The sequence below is a fragment of the Hippocampus guttulatus genome, chromosome 20, assembly GCF_054856545.1.
Source record: "Hippocampus guttulatus isolate MCC_2025c chromosome 20, RoL_Hgut_1.0, whole genome shotgun sequence".
Classification (NCBI taxonomy): domain Eukaryota; kingdom Metazoa; phylum Chordata; class Actinopteri; order Syngnathiformes; family Syngnathidae; genus Hippocampus; species Hippocampus guttulatus.
Window position 1 is genome coordinate 8,857,349 of NC_141280.1, and position 22,383 is coordinate 8,879,731.

Genomic DNA, 22,383 nt, shown 5'->3' on the forward strand with positions numbered 1-22,383 from the left:
ATAATCGAAAACAAAATAAAACCGAATGCAAATAACATCTAAAAAAAATGAAACAAGACACCAAGTAAAGAGAAAATTTTTTTTAACTAAAATAAATAAATAACCAGCCTCGCTTGATTTAAATTCAACATTTCAATCTATTCTCATCCAAGCAATCTCACGCGTCACATTGTCAGATGTAATGATTTTTTTTTTAATGGATTAATACAATTTATAACCCCTCAAGGGGAAAAATTCAACAGGTGTTAACTTGTGTACAAATGTTGGGAAATGGGACATTGTGACCGCATGAACAGCCCTTAGCTAAAGTTACACAGTAACCTGAGATTCAGCGGGAAGGAGTGTGCGTGCGTGCGTGTGTGTGTGTGCGCTTGCATGCATGGGTACATGCTGTCAGACATTAAGCAAGAGGAGGAGTCTTAAAAAAGAAAAAAAAAAGGCAAATAAAAGGGGTGTGTGTGTGTCTTAGGGGAGTTGGGAGTATTTGGAGGGAGTTCCCCGAGTATTCCAAAGCAGTGTGCACTCCTCCTCACACGCTTGAGGGAGTGTGTCGGACGTTTCGGAGTCTATTCGCCAGAAGAAAGAAGGACAATGGCCTAGCAGCCGTCGGCTGCTGGTCTTGACCAACGAGTGGACATGGGCCTGCTGCTGCGTTTGGCCTTGGCGCTCACGTGCGTGTGCGTGAGCGTCCATGTTTACCTGGAGGTGGCACGGCCCCTTGCACCTGCGCCCCCGCCGGTGGGGTGGCCCATCCGGACCGGGTGGGACTCAGAAACCGAGAACAGACTTAAGAAGAGAGAAGGCCGAATGAAGGGGAGGGATGAAGACTCGTTGAGGAATCGACAGAGAAAGGTTGGTGGCTCCGCAATGTTGTGGGTTGTCTTTTCTTATTTCCCCGCAGAGACTGAAGTAAACATTTGCTTGCTGCGCCTGTCATGATACGTTGCTGGCATGGATAGATGACCGAGTTTACATGATGTGGAGTAAATAAACATGCTGATTCACAAAATTTGCGAGTCATGGTTTTAAAAATATAATTACATTTAAAAAAAAAACTGAAAAAAATTTTAATGTAAAATTTTAAGAATTAAAAAAAAAATGAATATATGCAATTTGAGAAATAAAACAAACTAAAAGTAATGACTAAAACATTTTAAAAAAGAATCCTATGATGACAAGATAGGCTAGTCTAGGTGAAGATCCAGGGACCAAGTTTATATGATGTGGAGTAAATAAAAATGCTGATTCACAAAAGTTGCGAGTCATGGGTTGAAAATATAATTACATTAAAAAAAACAAACTGAAAAATAATGTAAAATTTTAAGAATAAAAAAAATAAATACATGCAATTTGAAAATTAAAGTAAAACTAATAACTAGAACATATTTAAGAAATGAATCCCATGATGACAAGATCGGCTAGCCTAGGTGAAGATCCAGGGTCACTTTCAAGTGATTACTATGAAACATTGTCATGCATAAACGCCTCCATCCCCCACAGATGCGATGCCCCTGCCATCGTGGCAAAACCAAAAGGTAAGCAGAGCTGCACGTTGTCGGAAGGCACTTGTGGGAGGGGGGGGCACTGTTTCAAATTGCGGCAAAATAAGATGCTGCTTTTTTTTTCATAACAGAAGAGGAAGAAGGGAATCGAGTCTTCAAATGTAAATCATTGCAGGGCCTGGATGAGGCTGTGAGTTGGGCATTAATATTGCATTAGGGCCTATGTTGTCGCTACTAAAACGTGTCACCAACGATGCCCCCGGAGGAGACCCGCTGACATTTTCTGTCACATTCGGCTTCGGTTGAACACTCTTCTCCCAACACCACTTCTTCTTTTCCTCCCTGAAGGCTCTGGCATCACTTTTTTTTCCTCTGTCATGTTGTCTTTTCTTCTTTTGCAACCACGGCCTTGTCTCACTTGTATAAAGCTGCGTGTAGCCGACAGAATAAAAGCATGCGGATGTTTTTTTTTTTTGGACAAGTTGATGAAAGACGGTATAATTAGGGAGCCTTTTCCAAGCTCCTTAAAAGCCTGTGGCTTCATCCGTTGCTTTGTTTTTAATCATTTGTCTTGCTACAGAGCGAGGTTGCTACAGTTCATTCAACGATCATCGGCTCAGAGGTTCCAAGTGTTGGTTTTGCTGTTAATCCAAAAACAGAGGTGGCAAAAGTACTCCTGTAAGCGTCAGTGCAGATACTTGTGTAAATATTGGTTTAACTTTGTTCGCGACAGTAGTTCTTTGGCACAGCAGTGATGTGCTGTTAGCTTATTAGCTCTGTCACACTAAAAACTGCATTTTCGCTTTGGATATTACACTGGCTTGGCGGCTTTAGAGTGCCTCGTTGTCGGCTACGAGTGCATACACGTCACAGATAGAACGATGGAGGAGCCGGGGAAAAAAATCTATTCATATCAAATACTACATCAAAGATGGACTTAACAGTCAGTGTGTGGACAGGAGCGTCAGGCCAGCATGCTTCCTTTAGAGCGCCTCATTATTGCAACGTGGAAGAGCCAGCAAGAGACTTTGAGCAAATGTGGTTTCCTTTAACCAATCAGAATTTTTTTTTTCTGCTATTTTGTGAACAACACCTAGTGAGCGGTCAGCAGCAAAATCCACCAGTCAGTTTTAGGACCCCCTGCGGAATTTTAGAAAAAAGGGAAAAGGCGCTGACCTGGGTCACGTTCCGGAGACGACAAAGGGAACGCGTCTGTCTAATCCGAAAGGTGTGACTGCTCTCAATTCTCAGCCACCTTTCACCTCCAGCGGCAGGAGTGGAGAGGGTGGAGGGGTGGAGGGCGGGGGCACATTCGAGGTAGCAGCCTGGAAGGAGAAATGCCATCCGGGTCACACATTCAATGTGGAGTAGCGTGAACATTTTAGATGCTTATGTTGACAAATCAAAAACAAAGTTCAACTTAATCAATCACAACACTTCCCTGTGATCTGTGAAAGTGCTACACTTGTGTGTGGGGCGGGGGGGCTAAGAAAAAAAATCAGCTTGGTGCTGCTCGAAAAGCCGCTTACACAACTTCCAAAAAACGGACACCACGTGTTAAACACGAGCTCAAGAACCGAAGGTCCCTCCTATGCGTGCCTGCGGAACACTGAGGTAAACACGCCGAAGAGTCCAACAGCGTACCAAAGTAAACAAACGCGTCGAGATTCCGTGACTATATTTGGAAAGAAATGCTAATCGCCAATCAAGCAATCATTTTGCGACTTAAGTTGATGCCACAGGCCTCCATCACCAAACGAGAACCAGAAGCAGCTCACTTTGCCTCCCGGCTGAACAAAAGGTGCTCTGTTGCGCCCCCCCCAAAGACAAAAATAATCTGTGTGGAGTGGAACGTTCCCGAGAGAGTGCCGGGGCACAGTTCTCCCCCCTCATACATCTTGTCTGGAAACATTCCACCAAATTCCCTAAAACCCACCAGCCCCCCCCCCCCCCCCCTTGCTTGAATGGGTGCATTGACCTTTGAAATGAAAGCCATGGCTTCCATTTTCTGCGCTCACATCATAGACACATTCGTACCTACAAAAACGGTATTGTACCAGTTCTACTCTCTTTACTATCAATGTTTGAGGACCTCACTCATCAACAAATGCGGGCTTAGGACACAGCCATGAGGGACGCACGGTTTCAACATCGTGAGGACATTTTAGCGCATTCTCTGTGACTGAAAGTTCCCTGATGACGGGTTTATTCCTATACAAATTGTCAGGATGTACAGAAAGTTCCCAGACAGAATCGGACTCTGTAAATGTAGACTCTGATAGATGTCCAAAAATATATTATATTAGAAGAAGAAAAAAAAAACGCGAGGCTGACAAAATACAAATAATGACGCTGGAACAATAAGCAGGATAATAACGGAAACAAAAAGCGGAGAAGATAAACCGAAATAGCTTGTCACAAAAGGACAAGATGACCAATCCCCGACAAATATAAATTGACATTATGTTTACAAAAATACCAAAATACTATTTACAAGCAAAAATACAAAACACAACGGAATCATGAGATGAATAAAGCAGCCGTTTTCTACTGTAGCCATCTTGGCCATGTGACGCTCAGCATGCTTCTTGTTGCTTCTCAATGAGACATCTTGTGGCGCGGAATCCAAGATGGCGTCCAAAGAAGGCGGCGTGAACGCACGCTTGCATAGACGGGCACCGAAACGTGTTAAAACAACAACCTCCTGCCCACCCACCGCAGAGTAGCACCCATGTCAACATGAGCGAATCAAACAAATTACAATAGAGTTATTTTCCTTCCCGTTTTGTTTTTTTCTTTCGTCCTCCAGTTTCAGGGTGGGGGGGGGGGTAGTTTGCACTGATTCATGCGCAGTCGATGAGCAGGCAATGGTGCAATTTACAAGACCACCCACGCTGGTCTTGGATCAGCGTTTACTGGCAGCACGTGGGCAGACTGTGCAAGTAATCAGAGGCCTGTCAATGCAGAAATTTAGTTCCTACTCCGAGCGGGAATTATTCAGCAAGCCATCACCGCTAAAAATGATTTGCCTCTATTAAAAAGGATCAACGTAATCCTTCTCTTCAATCACAGTTCGAGCTGGTAAATCTTTAAATAAGGCTGTAAACTGGGAATGGAAAGGCTGTAAGCTGAGAATGGATGACACAGTGTTAAAAAAACACACCTTGAAATGGTGTTAAAAGATGAGTCTTAATGGCAATTTTTGTCACTTAAAAAAACAAAACTTATGCATCTCATCATCGTATAAAACGGAGTTTAACTACGATAAAAGCTTTAGAATAGCATATAAATGCAACAAGATGGCGCCCAAGCACTACTTCTCCATTAGACAAGGTTTTGGCCTTATAGGAGCTCCTCTTCTCACTTCAACATAGGGTTCCTTTGCATCAGGAAGCCACGAGATGGTGCCGGCGGATGTTTTGTGGCACAGTGAAAAGTAAAAACAATCAAAGAGCTTTGACAAGTGATGACGCGTTATCGTTGTTGTTTTTCTGATGATGCGCATTATTAGTTATGCCTGAGGTGATTATCGTTCCAATTAGAGCAATAAAAAGCAGAGTTGAATAACTGAAATAAATTCTCACTGAGGAACACCTTTTTCTCGATTTGGTCGAATTCCGCATACGTATTTGTGTACACACGCACACACGCACGCACACAATCTGTGTCTTTTTCTCTCACCTGGTCCCATTGTTTTGACAGGCTATCCCATCTCTTATTTAATCCGCTCATCTCATGTTCAGCCATCCGTCCGTGCGTCCATGTCTTGTCCCAGAGGGATCCTTCACGCATGACGTGGCTGCCCAGGCTCCTGTCACACACTCGGGCTTTGAAGTTAGTCGCACTGTTAAGTACAATTAACAAGTACAATTTACATAAATGGTCATACACGCATGAAGAAAAGTTACCGTATTTTCTGCACTATAAGGCACTTTGGAGTAGAAGGCGCACCTTCAATGAATGGCCTATTTTAAACGTGTTTTCATATATAAGGCGCATAGAATAGAAGCTACAGTAGTGGCTGCGGTTGCGTTATGTATCCACTAGATGGAGCTACACTAAAGGAATACAATACAATACAATACAGTTTTATTTATATAGCGCTTTCACAACCGCTGCAGCCGTAACAAAGCGCTTGACAGAACATTTAAAATACGACGTCCAAGATATCAGAATATTGATCCATATATGAGGCGCATCGGATTTTAAAGCGCACTTTTTGCTTTCGAGAAGATTAAACCATTTTAGGTGCGCCTTATGGTGAAGCAAAATACGGTAATCACATGGCACGGCACAAGTAATATCAACTCAAAATCGCCAGGCTGTCTTCTTTTGTTTGATGCAGTCAAAGCTTCAGGATTCAATGGGTCAACAGATTGAATCCGGCCTGCCCGAGAGGGTTACATTCATGCGCAGCTTCCCAATCCCACCCTGGCCGACAGACACACATCCACTGACATGCCTGGTTCCATCAGATGTGAAGGGAGAAAAAAAAAAATCCCAAATCACACAGAAGTCATCCTGTTTAAAATGGAGTGGTTTCAAAGCGGTTCTTAAGTTCAGCGAGCCGAGACCCTGGTGAGGGACGGTTTCCTTGCGTTTGTGATTAACATGGCTTACCCCGTCTGTCAGAGGTGTTGATGACTTGTTGCTGCCTGACTGAACACCTCCACTCCACTCTAATTCCGTCACAGAGCTCATGTGTTACGGACACAAACAAAAAACAACAAGAAAAAAAAGATTTGTCTGGATTGGAAACAATGCAAACTGAATTGGTTAGTTTTTTTTTAAGGGAGCGCCTCAAAATCAAGGTAGTGAATACGTGTTTGCGTTGTCCCAAATAAATCCCGCCACACAGCTCGTGTGTGCATCAGCTCCCAGCGAGTCTATTGTCCCAGATATCTGGCCTGTGATCAGTTGTCATGTTCCAACCTGCATGGACTACACTGGCAGCCAAGCGTCTCCATTCAGGGCCAACTCTGGAAGTCGTACTTGGAATTCACGTACTGAATAGTCCTTGAAGTAAGATGACTGTTGTCTACCGACCCGTTGGGCTCCTTTGTAAATGTCAATTACATAGCATCAGAAATGTACCTGTGGTGGCAACGATGGAGATAAACTTTAGTCACTGTATAAGCAGGTGAAATAATAAAATAAGCAACCGTGCTTCCCTGAAGACATTTTGTCCTAATTTATCACAGTGGCCATGCACAAGTAGGTTAAACCTTAGATGCTCACTTTGCTGTCCTTGTGCTGGATTTATTTTTTATTTTTAATAATCTGCTGTTTGTATCTACTCTCTTGTATGTGCGCAGGTGCATCGGTGGCACATAAAGCTGCAGCCTTGGGCCAAACAAAGCCACTCTCTGGAGGATGAAGCAAAACGCTTTCTTCAATACATCACAAGACCACAAGTGAGTTAGTGGACCGACCGACTCATCTACCGAACGACTGACCGTGCCGTGAAAACGTATTTTCCAAGTTCCTGATTTCTGTGTTCTTTGCATATTTATCACATACAAAGATTTCAGTTCAATTTTAATATCACAGAGACAACCCCAAGGAAATATAATCCTAATAATGTTAATATGTCCAGGTGTCCTGCACAAGTCCCCGTGTAAACCCATATGGAGCATGGGCCGTGTGTCTGGACCCGAAGTACAGCCTGACTCATAGGATGCAACGCAAGCAATGTAGGGTCTACTCTTTTGGGTGAGTGCACTTGCAACGTGTATCGGGCTAATTGGGTTGTCCAAGTCGAGAGAGATACAAGAACGTCACCATTATTATTATTTTTCTTTTTCTAATGACAACAGAAGCACAATTCAGCAACAGGAAGGACATCCAGGCAACCAAAATACCGATATTTCATTCTGGATTACAATATTGATATTTGCTACCATATTATCAGACTGAAACGATAGCAATGGTAAATAAAAGATGACCCGAGAATGGCAAAAGCAATATTAATGCTTTTTTTCCCCAAATAGGACAATACCAACATTTTGACAATAGCACTATTGATGTGATACAGGAACATTGATACACAACCGAAAGAGATAACAAAACCATGCATTGCGATCTCGCGATTTTGTACCGACGCCCACGGCGTCTGAAAATCAACCTCTGCAACCGTTACCTCATCTACACCACGCAATGGTGCGATGAAAACATCCACTCCGTGAATGATCAGCGAGTCATACGCGCATACGGTGCCGACGAACGGCAGCACATGCGCTGCAAGTTATGCCTCAAGCTGTTAGGTACAGCATGTCACGCTGTTGCAGTCTATCACGCCTTACAAATACAGCTGTTCTCATGTCAGTCCATTCGGATTTTTCCTCCCATATTTGCTTTTCATGCAAGGCTCCGTCTTGCTCACCCACCCCCCTCCTTTTTGTTTTCATGTCAGTGACTAATTGGCTACGCTCACACTGCATCCAACTCTTCATTTGTTGAGTGGCAGCGTAATTAGAGTCAAGATTATCCTCCAATCTGCCTCCGTCTCCCTCAAGCAACTCGGATCAGATCCCACCAGGACTCTGTGGCAGTTGATCTTAAGATCGTTAAGTCAATGACTGTGTGGGTTTGGGCTTGACGCTACCCTGCTGTGCTCGAGGGGGTTTGGGGGGCGGGGGGTCCTGGAGAATAGGGAGCGCATAAATGTGAGCAATGGGAGATTGCTGAGCAGGTGTGCTGGAATCAAACTTGGCAATGACATTCTCCCTACATTTACTCAATGACGTTGAACCGAGCTGAAATTCTTAGACAAACATGTCAGGCATAAGAGCTCAAAGTAAGCGTTCGTCCAGTAAAACGTTTCTGTTCTCTTAACAAACACGGTATCCTTTCCAACGCCGTCCCCTATCTGACCTTTTTTCATACTTGTAAATCCATCCCAGGCGCCATGTGGGTCCAACTCTCGAGAAAGTTGCGCTCTGTTTTCGCGACAGCTGAAGTCTACAACCGAAAGCAAATCTGGCTTCAAAAGAGATGTCAGATATCAACCTTGGAGTTGTGCACATTGTTGAAAGCGTTGCCGCTCAGACTTACGTAAAGCTTGCGCTTGTTCTTGCTTGATTGGTGGTTGTTACCTTTGAGCCGCTCACTGTTGGAACATGTTTTTGTCAGCGTAATGAAAATTCATGAGCGTGAGTTTGACACAAGTAAGGCTATTTCCAGATTGACAATATGAAACAACCGGGGTCGCAAATGTCTGACGATCGAACTTGTGGTGAAGTGAAAAATACTTGCATAGTACAGTGGTAACTCTACTTACGAACTTCATACGAAATATTCAAGTTACGAAACGCATTCCGATAGTTTTACGTAGATGCGAGTCCCCCAGAAAAAGTGTTCACCAGTCGGGAGATCGCTCACTATGCTGATGTTTGCCTTGTAAATGTTCGAAGGATTGTTAAAAGCCGACAAAAGCGAATGTCCTTGGATCAGTTTCTTTACAAAACACCAGGCAAGAACCACTTCTGAGAGAGAACATAAACTAAAGAGGGCAAAAAAACGATGAGGACGCAGTTAAAATTCAAAATTTTTATTCTTTACTCTATTCTTTGTTTTTTACATTATGCACAACTCTTATTTATTGTGCAGCAATCTAAATGTAACATGTATTTGTTACATATTTTGTTGCATTTTTATGCTTTAGGAAACATTTATGTCTGAATTTTGGAGCGGCATCGGACGGATTAGGGCATTTACATGGAAAACGCATCTCAATTTACAAAATTTTCTCGTTCAGAAATTTTTTCCAGAACCAATTGATTACTTAAGTACAGTTACCACTGTAATCTATACTCAAATTTCAATGAAGAGAAATTGCACTCAATTATTTTAATGAGCTAATAGGTTTCGTGCAACATTTTAGAGGACTGCATGTGCGGATGGCAGGTTTTTTAAGCTCCTTGGCACAGGGATATTTAGGTTAAAGCCAAACCCGGGGACATCCATGAAATCCGCATGTCATCGTGCGCTAAAGGAAAGGCAATCAGCGAGGAAACAGATAAGGAACTTAAGGGAAAATAAACAGAAAACATACCTTATATAAGCTCATCGGTGCACTTTGCGATCTCGAGCGACAAATTCTCGCAGTAGCTCTCGACAATTCATCACAATTGTCGAGAGTGAATGATTTACGTGTCCCCCGATACCCACGACATGCGCTGCTCCACGAGTTGTCTGAGGTGTCGATCACATCCGTAATGTCCCAACCGATGACTAAGAAGCTCTCAATTAAATATTTAGTGGTGTGAAAACACAAGGAGCGGCGTCTCCATTTCTCTTTCCATGTATCATTCATAGTCCCGCTCGTGGGATCCAATCTGGGGCCTCATCTGTAAAAGATGAATTTGTGAAAGACGGTTTCCCCCTCCCTCAATTACAGAACACAGTCAAAGCACAAATTAGACACCGGGGAGAGTGTGGAGACGGTAACAAGGGGGAATAAGATGAAGTAGCAGTCAAGGAAATGGACAAAAGTGGGAACCCGTATCACCTTGATCACTAACCTGTCCTGTTCGGTTTCCAGGTTGGGGCCAAATGACCGTAACCTGGAACGGTATCTTGCGGGATCCGGGTGCGAGGTGCACTGTTTCGATCCCAGTTTGAAGCAGCCGCACCAGCACTACGGCGAAATGTGGCTCCACCGCCTATCCGTCGACTGGAGGGATCCCAACCCCGCTGTCATTGCCCAGCGGCAGTACACCAAGAAACTGGCCACTATCCTTAACGACTTTGGTCACAGACAGGTAAACGCCATCACGTTACACAGTCGACCGAAACCTGTTGCGCTTTCAACGCGGTGTCACTCAACATTCATCCTTGAAATTAGATTTTAATGACAGTGAGTCCAGGTGGGTCGGCACAATCAGCAGTTACCCGGCCGCTTTTGATCGTGTCTAAGAATGTGCAATTTGCAACCGGTGGACTCATTTAGTTGAAGCCTATTGAGAAATTAAGACGGCGGACTTTGTTTAACTCATTCAGTACCAGCCAATTCTGGATCAAGTCTGAAAAGACGTTCAAAAACGTCTTTGGGAGTGAATGAGTTAACCAAGTGGATTGGCCTTGGGGATCACATCGCATTCAGGTCATGAAAACATATCCAGGAATCATGTCAGTTGAGACATGACGAGTGATTGCTCAGAAGGTTGAGGGACTGGCTGGGGGAGGAAAGGAAGAAAACATGGACGGATAGGATGAAGAGTGACTTAAGGATGGATCGCTGATACAACAGCTGTGGGGCGGATCCTAAAACTGAATAGATGAACCGAAGAAGCCTGAAGGATAGTGAGCTGAAGGCTGGTAGGATCTCTGACTGCAGTACAGATGAATAAGATTGATGTCGAAAGACCGATGGTTGATGGCTGATGGTTGAGCAGCTCATGGACCAGATGGATGAAGTCTAATCCTTAAACTGGATAAATGGATGCTTAGCAGGCGGACTGCTGAAAGCTTGTTTCGATGAGTGAATGGATCTGAAGTGGGCGCTCAATCCAAGGTTTCCCAATTTACCTCATTTGAGTAGCCTCGGAAGAAAAAAAAAGATCCTGATCCATGAGTTCGCCACAGACCAAAATGTGTTATCAAGGCCCCGCAGTTAAGTCTGCCCAGGGACTCAAACCATCACCCAAATGACCAAAACGAGCGCAATGGCTAAGTGAACCTTTACACTTTCAAATCTTTCCTGCGATCAATACAGCCTTTGCAGTTAAATGTTTTTCCCCCGGTGATGCTCTGACTTCTGGATTAATTGCTTGTGTTCCTATTTTCAGGTGGACGTATTGAAAGCAGACATGGAGAGTGCTGAGTGGAAGATTCTGGAGAACCTAATCCTGGAAGGAGTTCTGGACTCGGTCGGTCAACTGCTTTTGGAGGTTCACCTCCACTGGGCGGGTTTCGAGGTGGCGGGGGACGACCCATCCGTGGTACGCTATTGGTTCAGCTTGCTCAAGGAGCTGGAAGAGGCCAACTTTCGCCTCTTCCACGTGCACAGCGACCCGACCCAACCACGCGTTTTTCTGCACAAGAACGTCTTCAATGCCAGCAGTACCTACACTTTTGCGTGGGTGAACACACAGTGGATGCCCTGACGTGATTCAAAATGAAAGAGAAGTTTATCAGATAAACTGTCCACTGTAGTAACCGTTGTCCCTGAAAGGGTTACGGACCAAAATACCGGCAGAAGAGCATCTCTCGGCTCAGGTTGACCCCTCCCCGACCTGCGTAGCACACAGCTCCATTTCTCCTTGATGACCTTGAAGCCTCCAGGGGCTGTGTATTCGACTACCTTATCTCGGCTGTGCTGTTCGCCGAGGGTCAACTTTCTAGTCGGTCGACCCCATGTTCACGGTTCATGATTATTTCAAGCCCACGGGCAACTCATGTTCACGAGACTTGCCCTTCCACCCTCGGTTTATGGAGACATGAAGAGACCCACATTGCAAGGGATGCAAATAGATACTAACGCCATTTTTTCCTCTTCGGGGAGAATTATACAGCCGCATGGATTGTGACAGAAGAAGGAGAGACTTTTTGCCACTATGGCTCTATCATGAACAATCGTGTCAAGAATGTGCAGGTCCAAGAAGGTTCACGTGGGATGAAGGAAGAGACCTTTTTCAGTTTTACCTCCAAATTCATGTGACCACACCAAAGACTTAGTCAGAACGTACAAATTAAAAGCAAGAGAGGGCGGAAACCGAGGATTCTCTTGAGTATTTTCCCAAAAATGAAACAATGATAAAAACAGATGATGCGCACAACTGACGGAGAGTTTATTTCCACATAGCTGGCCATAAAATCAAAAATGAGAATATAAAGCGCACGGGACAATGCAAAATGAAAACATCCAAATGGGTCAATGCATTCCCGATAGCAGGTTAAAAATTAGTTGTTGTTTTTTTTTATCTTTGTACAAGAACATCATAAACTCCTGTGGATACAAAAATGCACTGCTACAATAAGACTGGATGCCAGTCTCGTGGCATTCGTTCGCAATCCCTCACCTTTTGCTCGGATGCGCACCCCGCTCCCTCTATAAAAACACGTACAAGGAAACGTCTAATCCCAGAGTTTGATTTGTCCGTCCCAACCGCAGGTGATAACTTTGGAGGTTTCGTGGGGATGCCACAGGGCGCTGATGCACACCTTGTCGTGCGCTTTGATCCTGTGGTACAGCTTGGTCGTCTTCCAGTCCCAAATATTCAGCTTTCCGTCGGCGTCGCCTGACACAACGTAGCTGGTGAAACGATAGCAAAGATTCGGGGATCTAATCGTGCTCCTGCGGTAAGGCAGTCGTTCCGAGAATACCCAATGACGATAAGGCTACGCGAAGACGTGTGGGGGGTTAGTACGAACCCGGATTTTTGTTTTTTAGGGGTATGAAGTCTTTGGCCTTGTTAGCGCTTTTGTTGGATTATTAATACCCTTCATCAACTCAGAGGGTTTAAGATGATTATGCTTCTTGATTTACACATTTGGCTTTTTCTCAATTCAAATTCTTCGTTTCAAAGTCAAAGGGCTTACTTACCTCATGTCGGGGGAAAAGTCCACCTGGCAGGCGTAGCCGGCAACCATGTGGCCTTTAAAGATCTTCTTCTTGTTCAGTCGGAAGCGGTTTTGGGCACCAAAGATCAGAATCTGATTGTCCATAGACTGGCACGCAAGCCATTTACCTTGGGTTCGGAAAAAAATAACAAAAAAAGTAACGATTATTAATATAAAAACTACACTGCAACTAAGAGTCGCACTCTAATTTGACACCTTCACTGACAACTCCAGTCTGCATTCGCTTAAATTTTGTTGCGAAATTTCCAGGCTTGTCTTGGATTATCTTGTTTGCTTGACCAGGCTATAAGTGAGATACAAATAAGACTTTTACACTATTGAATTATTCATAAGAAATGTAGTGGTCGCCGGGATCCTTTTACGGTGGGTGGCCAGCGCAAAGGCGCACAGAGGATGTATGAAGGCCATTTTGGTCAAAGTGGAAACCCAAGTGGACACCTACTGAGATCACATGCATAATTCAAAAGGATGGCGCGGAACGAAAAACATGCTGGGACAAATATAAACGAAGCACGAAGGGGGTCAGGAAGAGACGGATTTCTGGTATCATGCTATTGAGCCTGACTTTCATCATATTCAGGAAATATTATTAGCTTTTCATAGCGAAAATTCACAAGTAACTGCTCCTTCCCCCAAAAGCTTTATGAGTGCCTTAACTCATTTCAACATAGTTCCTTGGTGCCAAAATGGCATGCAAAAACGGCGATAGGTGAGTTTTGTTCAGCCACTAACAGAGGATAGGTTCCAAAAAAAAAAAAAAAACAAGAGTTTTTCGCAGCAGAAAGAAGACATACTACTTCGGGATTCATTTTGATACACACAGCTGATTCCCTTCCATCCAGTTGGCTTAAACCCACATGTGTCAAAGTCAAGGCCCGGGGGCCAGATCCGGCCCGCCACATCACTTTATGTGGCCCGCGAAAGCAAATCATGATCACTGCTAAAACCTGTACCGAAATGTTAAATTGTCATGTGTAATCCTCTCCTCTTTCATCTAGAACTGCTTCAGACAACAAAGTGTATGCAGAAAATTGGTGGAGATTGCACGACTGTCTGTCCTATGTGTTGTGTTGTGTTATTTTTGTTTTTTTGATTTCAAAATGGCGCCGCGAGAGTGGCTGCCTTTCCAGCAGCTCCTATATTTTGTTGCTCTACTTCTTCCTTTCATAACTTTTCTGCTGTGAATTGGGAATTTCTCCATTGCGAGACTAATAAAGGTTTTCTTATCTTAATAAATAACGTTGATGTTTTGTTAGCCTCGTTCCACTTTTCTCAACAATAATTGAGCGACAACAAACAAATGGTTGACTTGAGTGATTTCAAAAATAATAGTCCATCCATTTGTTGTGTACATGTAATAATACTCTGAGAAATATTTATTCGGTTTCACTTTCGGAACGGCCCTTTGAGGGAAGTGGCCCGCGACAAAAAATGAGTTTGACACCCCTGCTTTAACCCAATCCTGGTAGGTAACGTTGTGGCCCCGCTCACAAATCCAACCCACTAATAATACAAGATCCACTTCTGTGTCTGCGTCCCCTGGAATTGTTCTCCACTATGAATCCGCTCAATCACGACCCCCCCCCCGGGAGGGGTCTAGGAGCTGCCGGCGCGGCTCGTTTGACTCACCGTTGGGAGAGAGCGTCACGGCCGGCATCGAATGCATGCTGGGCTCTGCGATGTACTTGAAGTCCACGGGGATGTCCCTGGAAATAAAACCCAAATGTTCAGTATACTTGGCTGGAATCCAAGATCTGGAAAAAAAAAAGAATCTGGGCAGGCTGAAAAAAAAAAACGTGCCGTGAGAGAGAGATAAGCATCTTGAAAGTAAAATAAACAAAGAGCTTCGGACTGTGTGGGCAGTGCTTTTGAAGCTTGAGACTTGAGGTCTCTATTCTTGACGCTGTCACCAAATTCCCTGTTTTGCATCTTACTGATCGGTTGCGAAGCGGATGCTGATGTGAGCAGCATTTTATGCTAAGTGTGCACATTGAGGTTGTGTGCGTGTCCTCTTGAGATGAGAAACATCTGGAATAGCCTCCCGCTGGCACGGACGAAGCGTGCAGATGCAAAAAGCGCGAATATTAACACAGTCCATGCCGTTTCCCTTTGGAAATGTAAGTGGACTAAACCAACTATCACGATCAAAAGTGATTTCTGTGTCATATTTCCATTTGCTGTTCTTTGGGTCTCATGATGCTTTTATTTCATCACTTAGTGACTTGGCCATCTTTAGAGTCGCAATTTTAATTCTCCGAGTTTGTTTTTTTCTTTGCTATGAGGTGCCAGACTGAACTTCAAGTGACTAGTATGAGTCTCACTGAGGGGTGGAGTCACTTTTGTTGCCGGTGGTTAATGGCTGTCGTTCAATTATTTTAAAGCCAGAGTAAACATACATGATTACACAAGCTGTATCATATCAGTGTATAGCCAGCCTTTCGAACAAGTAACATGAGACACTTCTGGCAAGCCGCGCTTGATGCTGTCATGGAGCCCATTTCACAAGGCGGGTAAGAGAGCAGAAGGAGGAAAATAATAGCTGAGAGCCAGGTGGCATCTGTGGGAAAAGAGGACAGTAAAGCCAGGCGAGCCAGAGCACTAGTCTGCTATGCTCCCAGGATGTCCTAATAAAGCCACAGCACAGTCTGTGATGTGATTCTATGTGGGAAAATATATCCCGCATTTCCTGCACTACAGGGCGCACCTAAAAGCATTCCATTTTTTCAAAAGCCGACAGTGTGCCTCATATATTTATCAATATTTTGATTTCTTGGACAGAGTATTATAAATGTTCCATAAAGTGCTTTAATAATACAGCTGCAGCGGTTGTGAAAGCTCTATTGAAATCAAGCTGTATTGCATTGTATTCCCTTTAGCGTAGCTCCATCTAGTGGATGCATAACGCAATCGCAGCCACTATTGTGGCTTCTATTCTATGCGCCTCATAATGCCGTGCGGCCTAGATATGAAAACAGTTTTAAAATAGATCATTCGGCGAAGGTATGCCTTATACCCCATAGCGCCTTATAGTACGGAAAATACGATATATATCTATTTTGGTACGAGTTAATCCCGTTTGCTCTGGCATGCATGTAAATCTTTGAAATGACAAATGCTCGGAAGGTTAAAAAGAAACAAAACATTTGAAACACATAAAGCTCATTCCAGTAAAACAACTGAAGAAGACGGGTGGGGAAATTTAACAACACAGGAAAGTGCAGTGCAAGGCCGCCAGTTCAAGCAAAAGGTTCTGTTTTCGTTGCATTATATTTACTCACCACTCCCAAACTCGAAGACTCTTGTCATCCGACGTGCTGACAAAGCGCCGATTCTCGTCCACGAACGTGATGGTGTTGACGGCGCCGAGGTGACGGTCGTACTCCTGAACCACCTCGCCGGTCCTGATGTCCCACTGTCGAGGAATCCACAATGACGGACGGTCACATGAAATGAATGAGCTCGATTGACGGTTTCATTCATAATACATAGTCATCATTTTCTGCTTTTTTTAAAACGAACAAGGCTATAGGATGAGCATTCAAGTACACAGTGCAGATGGACAATGACATCAAGTAGACTGTGAAAACAACCAAAGAAGTGGAAGGTTATGCAATGGACGAGTCAATCACCTGACCTGAATCCAATTGAGCATGCATTTCTCTTGCCTGAGGCAATGTGCGGCTAACGTGGCTCGATTGGATTTCTTGTCTCAAATCTGCTCATTCAGTAAAATGAGAGCACATCCGTGTTCAATTTAGTCATTCCAAAAATTAAAAAAATACAGCTCAACAACTCAAAATGAAACGCCATTCTCTCATAACATGCTGCAACTGTAAATCTTCTTCCGAACAGTTATGTCCTATGTACTTTTGGATTTACGCCTTTTTCTCCCAGTCGGTTGTGTGCGACACTACACTGAAAGCGATGTCACTTGCGCTCACTCGCTGTCATGCGAGGCACACATGATTAAAGACATAGCTGCACCGCAGGATGAGGACAGGAGTGTGTTTCACGCTGCTCTGGGCACAAGGTCACAAGGAGAAGCGTCGCCATGCGCTCGGGAGACGTGAGTCGATGAGAGGGAGGCGGGGGAGGTAGGCAGCAATTACCTGGACGATCTTCTTATCTGACATGCCGGCCACTAAAAGATTCTGTTTTTCTTCGTCGGGATTGAACTTGACGCAATACGGCACCTTCCGGTTGGTGAATCGGGAGATGCACTTGCCTGTGGAGGAGAGAGGTTCTATTAGACTTAACAGCCTGCAATTGGGATGAAGTGCTGTGATGGTGTGATGAAGTGCTGTGATGGTGTGGTCCTGCTTGCGCCAACGAGGGCGGTTAACTGTTCTGCCCTCTGCTGGAGAGGAAATTCTGATTTAAAAAAAAAACAATAACAAAAAAACCAGCATAAACTCAAATGTCATGTAAAAAGTAAACAATGAAACAGTTTGCTTAATTCATTACAACACCTTCTGGTGTGCACAACTTGGCCACCAGGGGCAGTATATACAGTACAGCGATGACAAAAAAAACAGTTAAAACCAAAATAAGTGAAAATTCATTCATCCAAAATTTCGGATATTTTGAAATTTTGGGAAAAAAACTAATTTAGTGAGAAAATAATAGGAATCTATGTAATTGTTGAAGTTTTCATTTAACATTTTAAGACATGCTGAAGATGCTGGGAGGTCCCTTGACTTTTAGTTAGAATTTTAAGATGTCTACTAAGGTAAAAAAAATAATAAAATCTGGGAAATCTGAACAGTTGTTATTGTTATTTACATTCTTTTTACACTATTGATTCCAATATTTTCCCTTTTGGTTAAGGTGACTATCGGCTCCAAATATCAGTTGTCAGCCTGTCCTTGACTTCTGATAACCCAGATCAGAATCAGGCTTCAAAAAAAAAAAAGTATATCTCCCCATTGGAAAAAAAAATTAAAAAGTGAATGGATCTGCCATTAAAAAAAAACATTAAGTGCAAAAATGTTGCAACTTTTCGGGCCCTTTGACCACAAAGGTTCGCTGTACGTAAGTCGAAGAGTTTTCCTCGCATACCGGTCTCAGAGTCCCAGAGTTTGATGTAACGGTCGTAGGCGGCGCTGAGGAACTGCTTGCCGGTGTTGTTGAAGCAAATGTCTCGAACTGCTTTGCTGTGGCCTAGAAAAAAAATCCAAATGAATACAAAAACCAAACGGTGGGTGGGGGGGGGGGGGGGGAGTCACTTTGAGGACACCGGCCCTCCCCTCTCATCTCATTACTGCTTCTCCCCAATCGCCTGCCTTTGATATCACATTTCTAGGAGGCATGTAAAATCTGGGCTAATGAGGGAGGTTTGAGACTAAAACTCAAGCGGGAACTGCAGGATGTAAAAAGCGGGATTTCATCTTTAAATGAGCCTTTTCCTCGCTCAAAGACAACACCGCTGCTACAGAACGCCACATGATGACATAAAAACTACAGAGAGCGGGCCTGAAAAATAATGAAACACACGTTGTTTCTTCCGATGGCAACATATTTTTACTCATTTCGAACGCTGAACTGCACCAAGAGCAACGGTGACTTGAGCCTCGCCATTTTTTTTTAAACATGGCATTCACCAATTCACTCCATAAACGGCGTGATCTACACAAGCAAATAGTGGGAATATGCAGTACATTCAGCTAACCTTCAATATGCGAAGAATGTTAGTTGCATCTCATAGTGCGATAACATAAGACAAAAACAAAAACATACATATAATAAAAATGATTCCTCTCCGTGTCCTCTAGAGGCCACAAGTCTCGCCATCCAGCGGCTACTGAATAATGTATGTTGTTCTGTGCGGAGAGCTGACAAGCAGAAGTGTGCAGAAAAACTGACATCGCCCTGACATATCTCAAGAAGGCCGTTCGAAGTGACCCGTACCCATTGGCAGTAACGGTTGTCTACTTACCAATAAAAGTACGTATACACCTCCTCTCATTGTACACCTCCCACAACTGTGGAGAGACGGGGGGGAAAATGAACAAACAGTGATTTGTCTTAGTACTCCTGTCCTTACATTGAGTGCTGCTTATTACCTTAATCTTACAATCCATGGAGCTGGAAAGCAGCAGATGACCTGAAAGTGGAAACAATCGAATGGCGCTGACCCCCTGCAAAACATGACGAAAAAAACTTACACGCGTCGATGGAGCAACCGGTGAAGTCCCAAATGAGTCAAGCGGTATTTGATGCGTTCTACAATGTTCGCAGGCCACCGAAGCTTCGTTTGCATGTCGTACCGATCGGTTCCTCGACTAACCTTTGTGTGCCCAGACCAAACGTGAATTTGCTTTTTGGGCAGGTAACACTTGTCTGGTGCCTCGGTCGAACGCAGGTTGACTCCCACGTCCTGTGGGATGTGCAGGTAGGACCTGCCCTGGTAGTCGAACATGTCTTTGACTGATGGAAAGAAGAACAAAAATAAATAAAATGGTTATGTGAGATCAGCAAATTATATATATATATATATATATATATTTTTTTTTTTTTTTAATCAAATATAATTGCAATTCAACCATAAAGTGTTTGTCACAATATCCCCCAAAAAATAAAACGCACCATGAAGAATGGTCTTCTCTTCTGCCGGAGCTTCGTCTTCCTTCCTCCCGCGTTTTTGCCTTTTGGCGGTGATCTCATCCAGCTCTTTCTTCTCCTCCTGTAACGTGACAATGATCAGATCTGATTTATAATCACAATGTCGTACTTCATTCCACAAATAAATAAATTTAAAAAAAGAACAAGTGCATTACCTCAGTGGGTTTGGCCACAGATTTCTCATCGACGTATTTTGCCCACGGTCCCAAGTAGTTGTCGATATCGCCCGCATCACCGCCTTTGACCTTTTTCCTTTTGTCTGGCTTCTTGTAAGCGCTCTCGAACACGGTCAACCCTAGGGGATGAAAAAGAAATGTGGAAAAATACAGAAACAGCTCGTAACTTGAAAACCGCAGAAGCTGGGAAACTTGCAAGTCAAGGTACCACCGGCCTACCTTGATTTTTCTCAGCCTCGTCCACCGCGCCGATGTAACTAGTGCCGGTTACTTGGTTTGTGTCCACAGATGGATCTAATGCATAGCCTTTTGAGAAGTGGGATGAATGTTAAAAAAACAACAAACGGTGCCAAAATATTCACAAAACAGGCCCATGACAGAAAGCCTACCAAGCGACGAAAACGTCCTCCTTTGCTGTTCGAACATGAAGTCGTTGACATGAGCGGGTTCGGCGTAGCCGGATAACATGTTCCTCGGGGCGGCCATCTGTTGGGTTTTGAACGGATTTTCCGGTCCAAACTAGGAGGGGAGAACACATGAATGGTGAATTTGGGGAAAGTTCGATCCTTCTGGGTCATTTATCAGACGGGACATAAGGTTTTATGGCATACTGATAAATGATGACATGGTGCACATATCCAGTAGAGTGCACCATAGAACATCAATATGACCATCAGCTGTCTGTATAACTACTTACCTCTGGCGCAAACATGGTTTCATAACTCGGGTTATAGGTGACTTCTTTCACGGAAGGATCAAGATGTACGCCAGTCTCTACAGACTCCTATAACAAGGAGGCACAGAATCAGTTAAAAAAAAAAGTTGTCAACGTGTTCTGCAATTTTAAAATATTTTTTTCAAGCAGCTTTTGATGTTGGCTGCAAACAGAGAGGAAGGAATTTCCAAAAGTAAAGTCAGTATTGCCTAATTGGGGAATGGGTTGCTTTATTTGGTGACTTTCTTGAACAGTCTAGCAACTATTTTTCAAAACCGTGACGAGTGATTTTAAGGAACACAACATGAGAGGAAACATTTTCATTTTGTTTTGCGTATGACAAGAAAGGTGTCCACTGGAAGGTGATCACAAAGTCAATGGCGCGGAACATTGCCAAAGACGGTCGCCATTCAAATGTTGCAAAAGCAGTGAAATGTCACATGTGTTGAAAACTTTGGCAAAGAAAATTTTGCTGAAATAACAGCAAATATTTCACAAGGGACTCATTTGAAACGATAATTTAAATACTACGTTTAGATGTTGTTTTTTAAGAAAATGCTTATTTTTCCAAAAGGAAAATATGTTTAGTTGATTTTTTTCTTCAGTGGTTTTGTTTATTCTTTGCAAAAATTAGTACATAGTTTATGTGCACAAATTAGTCGTTCATGCGTAAAAATTAGTAGTTAGTGCGCACTAATTAGTAAGCGTTTTTCTTTTTTCAGATGTCATGTCTGCGGCTCCCTGATGTAAAAAAAGTCTTCAATGGAAATAAAAGGTAGAGTGTGTTGACACAAATGACTGAAATTACTGCAGCAAATAGTCCGCTATTTTCTTGAGTACAATTAGCTAACGCTAAGTAGCTTCGATAGCTTACCTTGACAGCAACTTCGGGAGCGGAATTAAGAACCGCTAAGGCCATTATCGGACCAGTCTGTAGAGGCTTAAGGTGTGCTGTTGCGTCCGGGTCGGTCGTGTCCAACCTTTTGGGACTGGTACCGGATTTTGACTCATTTTCCGAATCGGAATCGCTGCCGTACGAAACGAGGGATGATACGGCGGCAGACATCTTGGATGTTGTGCTTTCATCGGAAGCGCGGGAATCGTCACTTCCGTTTCTTGTTCCGCTTTAGTCATATTCTATTTCTTTATTTTTTGTCGTTGTTATTACTATGTAAGACTTTGTATAAAACATTTGGATTTGTAATTAATTTATTTACGAAAAATAAAATTATAAAATTTTAACGAATACATACAAAACGATATAGGGCAATCAATCTTTTTTTTTGTCCTATGACAAAAGACAACAAAATAAAAATTTACGGTGACAATCTTCATTTTTTGGATAAAATATTTATTGTTTTAAAGTGGCTTCTGTATATTACATTGTATCATATTTTTGTTGATTAATACAAAATAATATATGATACATATGCATATATGAATACATTTCGTCTATTGTTTGCAGCGATTAATTAAAACTCATTTATATTAAAATAACCCCCCCCCCCCCCCATTTTGTAACATTTAATTCTCGACTTTTAAAAGAAGAATGACGAGTGTATATATTTGCGCAGGTTGATACAACTCCCATACTGGAGCGGTCGCATAGGACGCTTTGGCGCCCTAACAATAGCGTGGTCCGTACCATTGTCATCAGTTTTTACGGGGACGTTCCCTGGGAAATAAATGCCATTTGTACCCTGTTATCGAGCGTCGAATAACGTCAAGCGCATTTACAACATTGGAATGTAACATGTAGATATTAGACATGTTGATGATAGGTTAA

General features: G+C 43.3%; 2 protein-coding genes across 2 annotated transcripts; one reads left to right on the forward strand and one right to left on the reverse strand.

Annotated features, from left to right (window-relative positions):
- The first annotated feature begins 470 nt into the window (after positions 1-470).
- On the forward strand, positions 471-12,575 carry LOC147187912 (putative methyltransferase-like protein 24). The gene is made up of 5 exons (XM_086100765.1): positions 471-852; positions 6,818-6,916; positions 7,099-7,214; positions 10,045-10,264; positions 11,291-12,575. Exons 1-5 carry the CDS (start codon positions 637-639, stop codon positions 11,606-11,608), a joined length of 969 nt encoding a protein of 322 aa, XP_085956891.1. The 5' UTR covers positions 471-636; the 3' UTR covers positions 11,609-12,575.
- Positions 12,269-21,663, reverse strand: LOC147187913 (pre-mRNA-processing factor 17-like). Its single transcript, XM_086100764.1, has 15 exons — positions 21,472-21,663; positions 20,580-20,666; positions 20,272-20,401; positions 20,102-20,188; positions 19,862-20,001; positions 19,671-19,767; positions 19,372-19,511; positions 19,148-19,222; positions 19,021-19,066; positions 18,144-18,245; positions 17,195-17,310; positions 16,364-16,497; positions 14,715-14,791; positions 13,048-13,192; positions 12,269-12,756 (listed from the first exon to the last, which is right to left on the reverse strand). The coding sequence occupies exons 1-15, from the start codon at positions 21,661-21,663 to the stop codon at positions 12,579-12,581; spliced, it is 1,746 nt and encodes a 581-aa protein (XP_085956890.1). The 3' UTR covers positions 12,269-12,578.
- Between the last annotated feature and the right edge of the window lie 720 nt (positions 21,664-22,383).